Source organism: Euleptes europaea, chromosome 8, assembly GCF_029931775.1.
Source record: "Euleptes europaea isolate rEulEur1 chromosome 8, rEulEur1.hap1, whole genome shotgun sequence".
NCBI classification, from domain to species: domain Eukaryota; kingdom Metazoa; phylum Chordata; class Lepidosauria; order Squamata; family Sphaerodactylidae; genus Euleptes; species Euleptes europaea.
This window is the reverse complement of record NC_079319.1, coordinates 85633974-85646258: the sequence shown is the minus strand read 5'-3', so window position 1 is coordinate 85646258 and position 12285 is coordinate 85633974. Positions and strand designations below refer to the sequence as shown.

The 12285-nt window shown below is 42.9% G+C and overlaps 1 protein-coding gene across 1 annotated transcript in view; it reads left to right on the top strand.

Moving 5' to 3' along the window:
* The window catches only part of CDH18 (cadherin 18), a 222992-nt gene that overhangs the window by 62337 nt on the left and 148370 nt on the right, over nt 1-12285 (top strand). The window contains exon 2 of the mRNA XM_056854114.1: nt 8196-8490. Within this exon, the coding sequence (XP_056710092.1) occupies nt 8196-8490 (295 nt within the window). The remainder of the gene's footprint in view (nt 1-8195; nt 8491-12285) is intronic.

Sequence of the window (12285 nt, the reverse complement as noted above, 5' to 3'; positions counted from 1 at the left end):
AGCTCCATCTCAGAATGGTTTCCTTCCATTGGAAAAGAAGAAGAGTTGGTTTTTATGTATTGATTTTCTCTACCTTTTAAGGAGAATCAAAACGGCTTGCAATCTCCTTCCCTTCCTCTCCTTACAACAGACACCTTCTGAGGTAGGTGAGGCTGAGAGAGCTATAAGAGAACTGTGACTGGCCCAAGGTCACCCAGCAGGCTTCATGTGGAGGAGTGGGGGAAACCAACCCGGTTCTCCAGATTAGAGTCCACCACTTTTAACCACTATACCATGCTGGCTTTAGGTCTGCCTGAGAAGAAGTAGGATGACACGCTGGCCAATCTTAACCACACTACACCACAATGGCCATCCAGTAACTGCCCGTGGGCTCTTGGAGAGTCCCCCCTCAGCCAATCATGTTTTTTTTGTGCCTTGGTTCTCATTTACTTCTCAACCATCTTCCAGTTGAGATTGCATTATGGGCTGGCCCTTTCCGCAGGGATGTCAGCGTGCACATCAGTCACAATGCAGTCTGTGGGATTTAATTGCCTCAGATGGAATTTAGTCTTGCAAAACTAATCCGGTTTTAGCCAGATTAACCTGTTTACATTAATATCTGAAACCCCAGAGGATTGAATGGCGGCATGCCTACTTGCACTCTAGTCAATGTCTTTTTGTTCCGGTTGGTTTCTGAGGAAATTAGAAATTAGCCTCAGCGCATAAAACTGTAGCATGAAGTTGGTGTGTGTGCGCGTGTGAAATGTTTTCTCTCTTATTATGGTTATTAATTCATATCTTCCGAGCAAAGCGGGTGCTCTTATCTCTGATGTGTGAATTTAGGGATGGAAATAAAGCCTGTCTTCTCCACATTTAAATGTTTTGCTTTGAAACTATGGGCTAGAGCACATAGTAATTGATATGTCTGTTAACACTTGAGGTCCCTGATCAGGGCTCTCCATATCAGAAGCCAAGTAACAGTTCTTTTCTGTTGAAGGACTAGAGTGTGTTTTGTAGCTGGTCACTTGCATAACACACAGGTCCTGTCAAGGGTGGAGAGCCGACAGCAGGCTTTAAGCGAGCACACAGCACCCTTGTGACCCACACAAGTGAGGAAACTTGAACTGGATGCTTTCCCAGGGCTCTGGCTTTATCCCATGACCCCACTGAGGGCTGTGTTAAGAGGTCTGGCCTGGGTGGCTTCACTGTGGTCCCCTCCTTTGGCCAGAACTGCTTGGAGATGCAACTGGCAGGCTAAATTCTTCCCTAGATGTCCCTCTGACCCAAGCACGTTGTCCTGCAAGTGGAAGTCCTGACACCTCGAAGGCCACTTCATATCAATCCCTGTGGAGGCTCTCTCTTACATTGTACTCCTTTCATATATATTGGTACGCCATGTAGGTCAGGCAGTTTCTTCCTTGTCCCTGCAATTTGGGGGGAAAATGTGTAGTGGCACTGAGGAAATAGAAGAGGAAGAGGAGGAGGAGTTGGTTTTTATACCCCGATTTTCACTACCTTTAAGGAAGGAGTCTCAAAGTGCCTTACAATCACCTTCCTTTCCTCTCCCTACAACAGACATCTTGAGAGGTAGGTGGAGCTGAGAAAGGTCACCCAGCTGGCTTCATGTGGTTCTCCAGATTAGAGTCTGGAGTCACTTGTCTGGAGGAATCAAACCTGGTCGTGGGGAGAGGAAGGGAAGGAGATTGTAAACTGGTTTGATCCTCCTTAAAAGGTAGAGAAAATTGGCATATAAAAACCAACTCCTCCTCCTCCTTCTAATAGAACTAGTAATTGCAGAAATTTGAAATGGAGCTGAACTAAAGCATATGTATCAAACATGGCATGATCAATGCAGAACATGGTATTACATCAGTAGTAACACAGTGCATTTTCCTGGGCCAGTCTATTATCATGTAGCTCTATTTCCTTTTTTAAAATGTAAGATGTCAAGAGTGTGGGAGCCTTCCTGACCTCATCAGACAAGATAGGAGCCACAACAGAGAATACATATGTATGAACAGTTGGTGATCCTGCAGGGTGGTACCTGTAGAAGGCCCTGCTCAGATAAGCAAAGGTGTTGTAGCAGGACAAAGGTGGAGTGGTGGTCTTGCAGAAATGAGGGTCCAAGGCCACGGGGGGCTTTGTATTTGACAACCAGTCCCTTGCATTGAGCTCGCTGATTGATGGGCAGCCAATGGAATGCTCCCCCTAGCTGCTGATAATAACCAGTCTGCAGTGTTTTGCACCAACTGGAGTCACTGAGTTGACTTTGAGAGAAGATCTCTGCAGAGTGCATTACAGTAGATGGATTCAATTTCATGACCCACTGCAAATGGCTGTGAATGCCATTTTAGGTGCACATGTGATGCACATCTGGATACATATCTTATGCATATTGTGTACTTATTTACTGGGTGAGATCCTGCATATCCATTCCACCAGCCAAGGCAGTAGAGCATCTTGCATCCAGAGAAGACCCTTTTCACTGGATGAAAGCCTTTCTGCTAGAACAAGACATGCACAGGATCCAACGTTATACACGTAGCAATATGTATTTTCATAACCCAGTACATATCTCAACATGTATCTGCTGTAAGCCCCTCAATTGAGGCATATCAACGGAATAGCAACAGAAGAATACCAGAATGTGGGGTCATCTGCTGAAGCTGGAGGGTGAGAGATCCAAAACAGATAAAAGGAAGTATTTCTTCACATGACACATAGTTAAATTATGGATCCCTGCCCTAGGATGTGGTGATAGCTGCCAATTTGGAAGACTTTAAGAGAGGAGTGGACATTTTCATGGAGGAGAAGGCAATCCATGGCTATCCATCATAATGCACACCTATTCTCTCCAGTCTCAGAGGAACATATCTATTATATTAGGTGTTGTGGAACACAGGCAGAACAATGCTTCTGCAGTCGTCTTGTTTGTGGGCTTCCTAGAGGCACCTGGTTGGCCACTGTGTGAACAAACGTCTGGACTTGATGGACTTGACGTCCAGCAGGGCTTGTCTTATGTTCTAATATTGGCAACAAAAGAAAAGAAAAACAAACAAACCAACATGCATTTCCCTTCAATGACTTGGGTAACTTGGATTTGAACGGTGTACTGTGGGGATCTATCAGGAGGGATATGGAAGTATCCCACTCATCTGCAGCATTTGGTCATCTCTGCCTTTCATACTGATGCACTGTTGTGGTGGATTTCTTTTGTCCTGTTTTAGTGTACAGACATTCCTGGTGAGGAATTTCTGCTAAGACACAAACAAACTGTAGATTCAGTTATAAAAACCTCAGTGTGTTTTATTACATTAAGAATCGTTTTATTTCACGAATCCCCTGATAATGAAAGGAAATAAAAGTAGGCAGCTAATTGGACCCAAGAAGGGGGAAAAAAAAAAACACTTTCCCAAACACAATAAGGGTCTAGATTCACTTCTCCTTTCTAAGTTAGTCAAGTGCTAAAGAAAAAGGGCAGTTAAATTCTGAAGAGTGGTCATAAATCATTCTGAAGCCAAACTGTTATTGGAGATGTCTGAAATTGAAGACTTCTCGGTTGATAAAAGGGGACAACACATATTTTATTTTCTGTGAAGCTGTTATTTTCATTCCCCCCCATAGAACTTTAGAAAACTCCCAGGGGGTTACAAGTTGGGCATGCATGTTGTGAAATAACATTTTTCGTAAAAGCCACATATGTGATTCAGTTGATGGCCAATTAAATAGTTCTTTAGGTACCTTGTTAAGGTTCCTGAGTGAACTGGTACAAAAACTATTGGCAGGAGCAGGGACTGAAAGAGATAGCCCCCCTTTTTTATTTTTTTATTTTTTTGGGGGGGGGTTGGACAGATAGGATCATGTATCATAACAATGTCTAAGGTCTCCTCTGATCTGAAGAAGTGAGCTGTGGCTCACGAAAGCTCATACCCTACCAGAAAATATTTTTGTTAGTCTTTAAGGTGCTACTGGACTCTTGCCCTTTTTGACTACTGCAAACAGACTAACACGGCTACCCACTGTGAATTAAGGTCTCCTCTGTTTCAAAAGTGCTCTTAGAAATTCCTGTCTGAAAGTGCAGTCTTAAATGGAGTTATTCTCTTCTAAGAAGATGGACTGTTAAGGATTACACTGTGCGAAACGCAAGCTCAAGGGCCTTCTTAAGTATTTGAGATTAGTTGCATGTTTGTTTGTTTTTGAAACTGGCTTCAGAATGTATATTTTAACACCAGCAAAAAATATTGGTTGATAAGTGTAAATGGGCTATTCTTCCTATACATTGATGGACACTTAAAACATGTGAAACTGTTGAAATGCCAAAGTTAACTACACTGTTTTTTTTTCATTTTGGGGGCTTAATATTTCTTATTTCTCTCCTATGCATTTATGTATTTCATCCTCCCACCCACCACCAAGTACATCAGTGAGCCACTTCTTATATTAATGGTGTCACGATAAAATGGAGTTTGGTTGGGAAGTGGACATGTTATGAAGCAATCGGATAACTTTTATGTTTTTATATCTGTAGGGTTGCCTGCCTCCAGATACTAGCTGGAGATCTCCTGCTATTACAACTGATCTCCAGCTGATAGAGAGAAGTTCCCCTGGAGAAAATGGCTGCTTTGGCAATTGGACTCTATGGCACTGAAGTCCCTCCCCTCCCCAAACCCCACCCTCCTCAGGCTCTGCCCCAAAAACCTTCCAACGATGGCAAAGAGGGATCTGGCAACCCTATCATTTGACCAGCAGATAAACAATTGATCAATACATAGGCAGAATTACAATTTGGTTATGCTAACCAGAGCTCTCCACACTCTAGTGGGACTGTAACAAAACTTTCCCACTGGGTAGGAAATGTTGACACCTTTGTCCTCAAGTAAATAATTAATAATAAAATCATCTGAATGCCTAAAAACTCTGGTCAACAAGGACAAAATCTGCTGATTCCTGACATCCTGATAAAATCTACAACAAAATATGAGTAGTTGTCTCAACATCAGAGTTACAGGGACACAATTTAGACTCCAAAGGTAAATGGTGGAATGTCCCACTGACAGGGTTGGATTTAGGTTTGATGAGGCCCTAAGCTATTGAAGGTAATGGGGCCCTTTATATGTCCAGCTGTCCTTTGTCAACAACAAATTGTCGCTGTTTTTTTGTGTTGAATATATGCTATATGGTAATTTATGGACCTAATAGGTATCTAAAGCCATTTGCACATAACAAAATATGCAGGCGGGGCCCATTACTTACATCATAGGAGCCTACACAACATTAAACACTGTTGCTGAATGTAGGTTTTATTTTATTTGTTTTTTATCTTATATTTTGGAAATGTACATCCAGGTTTTTTTTTTTCCTTTAAATTTTTTTGGGGGGCCCAAGAGAGTGGGGCCCTAAGCTATAGCTTGTTTAGCTTATATGTAAATCCGGCACTGCCCACTGAGCAAAGTGGATAGAAAGGCATTAAAATGAGCTCTTGAAAAAGCCCATCAAAATTTAGTAAAAGTAATGGACATAAGATCAGTTCAGTTTATTGATACAGTGATTGCCAGCAAAAGAGAACAAACATACCTTAAATAAACTATAAATAGAAAATAAGCAATTACTAAAAACCCAGATAAAATATTCTCTCCCTAAAAAAAATGGCCAATTTTTTTAATAATTTAGGATTTAAAATTATTGACTCTACCCTCCTTTTCTGAGTGAATTTTAATCACTACAGAACATAATTTAGCTACTTGTAACAGTCTATTACGATCTCCTTCCCACAAGAAGAATTTCAATTTCTCCACCTCTGAGCTAAAATCTGTTGTATTAATAAGTGGGAAAATCAATTTCTGGCGCATTTCCTCATAAAAGACACATCTGAATAAAACCTGACCTACATTCTCTGTTTCTCCTGTCTTACAAGGGCATCCCTGGACATAAGATAAGGGGCCGAAGAGAATCCTTCCCAACTCTTTAGTGATCTATATAGACTAGGAAGAAGTGGCCTCTCATTCGGCAATTCGATGTCTATAAGTCGTTGACTAACCATATTTTTTGCTCTGCTCAATCTCATTTCTAGTAAATTGTCAGGGGCTAGACTTATTTGAAGAAGTTTTTTAATTATCCCTCTGCTCCAAAAGGACTGAGGTAGGAAATAGGTCTGTTTTGCAGAGGAAACATGAAAGCGGAATTAGTTATGTAAAGTTTACAAAAAGAATCCCTACAAGCCATCCATCCTCTTTTTCTTCCAAATGTCAGTAACAGATTCACAGGAGCTCCACGTGGTCCCATTTATAATAGCAAGAGGGTTAGAAAATGTGTGAAGTCATTTAAAAATAATGTCTGTGGCATGGACTTGATGATAGAAATACTTTTATTGATTTTTTTTAAAAAAAAACCTTTGTTGAAGCATAAAATATTAACCATGTGGTTCAGAGAATGGGTTGAGAATTTAAAACTGTATAAAAAAACCCTCTCTTTTTAGCATTAGGACTCCATCCTTAGAAATCCATGAGCAAAAACCCAGAACATTTCATAGTAGCAAAGCTTATCATGGGGAAAGAGCCGAGGTGCCTCAGGCACTTGACTTCAGCAGCTGCTTTACAACTGGAGTGTAAAAAATACATTTGATGACAAGATATGGTCAGGTTTTACAAATATAAGCTATTCTATTTTCTGCACAAGGTTTTTATTTTTTTTAACCCTATACTGGTTTTCCATTAAGTGGGACTTTCAGTATGAGTAAACCATTCAAAACGGTAGATAGGCATTGCCGTTAGGGTTAGGAATAGTAAGTAAGTAAAATTGATTTGTATGTGGTCATAGGCCTTCACAAAACATCATCCACAGAGTAGCACATTATAAACAAAAGAAAAATATATAGGAAAATAAAATCTGGAAGGATTAACATTTATATAAACCACCAAAACCAACTGGAGAACCAGTGTGGTGTGGTTAAGAGCGGTGGTTTGGAGTGGTGGACTCTGATCTGGAGAACCAGGTTTGATTCCCCACTCCTCCATATTAGCAGCGGAGGCTAAGCTCATGAACTGGATTTGTTTCCGTACTTCTACACATGAAGCCAGCTGGGTTTCTTTTGGCTAGTCACACACTCTCAGCCCCACCTACCTCACAGGGTGTCCGTTGTGGGGAGGGGAAGGGAAGGTGATTGTAAGCCTGTTTGATTCTTCCTTAAGTGGTAGAGAAAGTCAGCATATAAAAACAACTCTTTTTCATCATCATCATTTATGGAATTCTGCTCTAGAGCTATCTATCTTAACCCTTATTTTCTTTGCTGCCAGAGCAAACAATGATGTTCTAGGAGATTTATTCTCATTGGAGTCAGACAACAAGAATATGATTGTCTCATTTCAGAGTGGAGGTTTGTACCCACTAGTAGCCTATCAAGAAACTTAACCCAGGGCTTCGCATAGAATAGACAGTAAAGTAAACAGGGTTAGGAATAGGAAACTGCTGGTGGCTGGATGACGTAAACCGAGGAAGTAGCTGTGATTTTCCCATTGCTTTGAGGGCCAGTCTAGACATGATGTAGGACATTGGATCTTCCCTCTACTTAAGAACAAACCTTAACACTACAAAATAAGCCTTGTGGCTGTTTTGACCAAAGAGGTGGCTTTGAGTGTGAAAGTTACATCTTTCCCTCCGGGGTTCTTACAAAGTCTAAATCTCCTGCCTCCAAATCTTCAGTTAATCCTTCTGGTGGAATATGGGTATCATACAGTGACTTGAAAATTTCCCTGTTGTGGCCTGTGCCAGATTCATTAAGAGTGAGGGCAGCTTGGAGATGTGGAATGGTGGAAGGGTTAAACTCAATGAATTGTTTCCTTGAGCCAGTTATGAGTCCCTCAGAACTGCTCTGAACCTGTTATGGGTCTTTTTATCCTTCAGCCTTGATTGTATGTACAGATAAACCCAACTGCCGTTGCTTATGATAGTAGTTGGAGATCTTTTGATTTGATCTAGACATTTTTAATCCCTTACTTCCCAGACTAAGGCAAAGAATTAGTACTGTCAAGCAAACTGTATTTGTTACCTTTGACTAAATTAAAGCTTGCTTTAGATTAGGTTGGCTTGTTCTGCTGACATTTGAACATCCTTTTTCTTTAGCTGTATTCATATTAGCATACAGATGTTGCTTAACAGAACAGACAAAGTTATATCACATTGAAGTATTATATTGCTTATTACATCTCTGCATTTTACAGCTGCACTCCAATTCCGACAAAGGTGATGGATCAGTCAAATACATCCTTACCGGAGAAGGGGCTGGGACTATATTTATTATTGACGACACTACGGGGGACATCCATTCGACCAAAAGCCTAGATCGAGAGAAGAAGACGCACTATGTGTTGCATGCCCAGGCTATTGACAGAAGGACAAACAAGCCGCTGGAGCCTGAATCAGAGTTCATTATCAAAGTTCAAGACATCAATGACAACGCTCCAACGTTCACAGATGGGCCATACATTGTTACAGTGCCAGAGATGTCTGATATGGGTAAGAAAAAGAATGGAGAATTTAGACTTTGGCGTTTTTAATAGACAATGCTGCTGGCTTCCTTTTCTACTGATGGTCGGAAGAGTAAGTGATGATGACCTCGGAGTGTTTGCTTGTCATTGCGATGGGTGGGATGTATGATGTCGGAAAGATCCTTAGGGAATGCATGCAGGTCATTGGTTTAATGCATAGTTAAATTGTGGGAGTGGACATGTTCATGAAGGAGAGGGCTATCCATGCCACTAGTCAAAATGGATACTAGTCATGATGCATACCTATTCTCTCCAGGATCAGAGGAGCATGCCTATTATATTAGATGCTTTGGAACACAGGCAGGATAATGCAGCTACAGTTTTCTTGTTTGTGGGCTTCCTAGAGGCTCCTGGTTGTCCACTCTGTGAACAGACTGCTGGACTTGATGGGCCTTGGTTTGATGCAGCAGGGCTCTTATGTTCATATGAGCATGCCCATTATATTAGGTGCTGTGAAACACAGGCAGGATAATGCTGCTGCAGTCGTCTTGCTTGCGGGCTTCCTAGAGGTAACTGGTTGGCTACTGTGTGAACAGACTGCTTGACCTGATGGACCTTGCTCTGATCCAACATGGCCTTTCTTATGTTCTTATGATGTGCTCTGGGGCACCACTGGGATGAGGTTCAACCCTCCTGGAGGTCCTAGCCATTGAGAATGAAGACTGTTGCTACCTGCATAGCCCTTCACCTTCATCCAAGATGGGATTCCCTGGCCACTCTGAAGTGTGATTCTGGCATCCTGACAAACTATGGAACTCCCTGCCCCAGGATGTGGTGATGGCTGCCAGCTTGGAAGGCTTTAAGAAGGGAGTGGACATGTTCATGGAGGAGAGGGCTATCCATGGCCACTAGTCAAAATGGATACTAGTCATGATACATACCTATGCTGTCCAGTCTCAGAGGAGCATGCCAATTATATGAGGTGCTGTGGAATACAGGCAGGATAACTCTCTGCAGTAGTTTGTTGGCTTTGTTTGTTGGCTTTCTAGAGGCACCTGCTTTGCCACTATGTGAACAGACTGTTGAACTTGATGGGCCTTGGTCTGAACCAGCAGGGCTTTTCTTATGTTCTTATGTTCTTATTGTTAATGCTATATATTTATTTTATTATGTGGGCAGGCTAATAGCACTGCAGCAGATGCACAACAAGTGGAATTTTAGCAAGTGGGGCTCTCTCACCCCTGCCTTTCCATTGTGGGGATAAAGCTATACCATAGAAACCCTGTCCTCAGAACATCTAGGTTTCAGGTAGCAGGGCTGGGTAAAGCCTGGATCCCTTGGAGAACAACTGCTGATCAAGGCAGACAGAAGACAGACAATTCGTCTGTCTCAGTTTAAGGCACTCCGTAGTTCCTATTTCTGCCAGCAAGAGAATAGTTTCCTGTCACTGTATATCCTTCTGTCTGGAATAGGGAGTAAAGGGAAATCCAAATCTATAGAAAAAGTTGAACTGCCGTATTGGTCCTTGCAAAATCTACAAACAAGAATGAAATCTATGCAGTTGTCAACAGAATGGAAGTTAGCATTGCCATGTGCCCACTGGAGTGGGCACTCTAGCAGACAGCAGGAGAAATTATTATTATTTTTTAATTGCTGTCAGCAACAGCATGGTGTCACTTTTAAGAAACCCTGCAAGTGACATTCTGTCTCCCTAAGAATGTCTGAGATTCCTTGAAAGGGTTGGCATCACTTTTTGGTTTTCCCAGAAGTGATGTCAGCCCTCTCTAGGATTTATCATAGAGTTTTTGATGACTCCTAGACAGGTGTGATGTCCTTTCCTGGTTTTCTCTGGAAGCCATTGCTGATGGCCCCTCCATGTCACCGCCCCACCCAGTCTCCCACTGATTGCCAGGCTTGGCAACGTTAATGAAAGAAGTCCTCGGTAAAGGCTGTGTTCTGAAAACAACATAATACCATCTACTTTGGATTTACTTCACTCTATTAAATTTTGAACACCTTAATTTTATTGCAAACATTGTTAATACAGAGACCGTAATGTGCTTCCTATTTCTGTAAGCCTGCAATCGACAAGTGCTTCCCGTTTGGCATTTGGGACAATTTTGGATTGAACTGGGGTGGGTTTTTGTATAACTATGAAGAACCCAAGATTGGACAAGATGAGCTGAGTTTAGCTTCCCAGACAACGTGCTGTAAGATAAAACCACACCAGCAATAAAGCCAAGTTAATTGTCTGCTTTCATCCCTCAGACAATGCATGCAAGATCATGCACCTTTACACCGTGGCCTGGAGAAACTGCTTTCAGCCTTTATCTTTTTTTGATTGCGAAACACACATCATTTGATGATTACACCATCAAGCAGTGGCTTGCATATGTGAACAAGCCATTTCCTGTCTAACACCACGGACATGTTGCCGAAACACCAGTTAGCTATGATACTTTACAGTGTAGGCAGTTCATTCATTCAGCTGTCAGTTATCATCTGCAGACCAAGTAAGCAAATGATACGTTAAGTAGTGGCCTAACAGCCCATTCCTGAGCTGTGCCAGCAGCTCGACCCAAAGGCCTTAGGAGGCCGACAAAGGCCTCCGCCGGCGCAGGGGCCCACACTGCCGGCACCCCGAAGTCGCACGCCGGCGTGAGTGGCCCAGTGCCGGCGTGAAGGCTTGGACACCAGTCCCCGGCCACCACCGCGGCAGCGCTGGGACCGGCCACTGCCGCAGCCTGCCTCTGGCCACCGGCACAGGCCGCAGCAGCGAGCCGGGAGGCATTCCCGGGGTGTAACTGTGCCCCAGGAGGCGTTCCCCAGGCGTTCTGCCGCTGGCCAGGGGTCGGGGACGATGTCAGTCGGCCTCCTGAGCCGAAACGGCTCAGGAACTCCCCCTTTTTTTGTTGAGATATGCCAGCTTTTTGCTGGCGTATCTCCCATGCAATCCTATGAGGGTTGCACGTTTTTTTTGCACCAGGTAGAGGTTTCGGCAGTGCCGAAACCTCCTTAGGGGGCAATTCCGCTGGGTTGCCTCCTAAGCCCGGCACAGGCATTCCTCACAGGAATGCGCTGTAAATCAGCACTATCTGTGTAAGTCGGGAAGGGAGAAGCTCCTTAGGAGCTGGCATGACCCTATGCCGGCGTAAGTGCCCATTTAATCCATGATAAGGGGCACTTACGCCATCACAGGTGGCATTCATGCCAGTGACAGGACAACACTACACGTTCCCATGTTGGTGTCCTGGGAAGTGGTCCCAGCATTCCTGGAGGCAGAGCTGCCTCTAGGCAGTTTCCTAATCCCTTTCGCTTCAGGAACGCCCCTTCTCGGCGTGACATCTTTTTCGGTGTCGTAGCCCTGTTGAAGTCTATGGGGGCATTTTCCTTTTTTTTTTAAAAAAAAAAGAAGTTAAATTTCTTTTTGGCAGCCAGGAAGCCTCTGATGAGGCAATGTAGCAGTGCCTTTCTCGGCCGCCATCGCAACCCCCCCCCCCCTTAGGATTGGGCTGCCCATCTGTATCTAAAAACTATATATCTATATGTCTTAATAAACAACATGTGATTAAATAGATGTAATTAATTAAATCTGAGAACAAGGAGAAGGTCTTTCTCTATTTAGATGAAGCTTATATGTGCAGGTTCTGTCTTGGAAGAAACTTTCTTCCCTATGGGCACAGGAGGGAGGAATGCCTCTTCTAAGGAGATGCTTCCAATCCATGATCTTATAAGTACTTACATTAAAATTAACATTGTCATAAACATACTTTTAAACCAATGGATCAAGCTGTTAAACAATCAAAAGATCTAATGGGCTGTA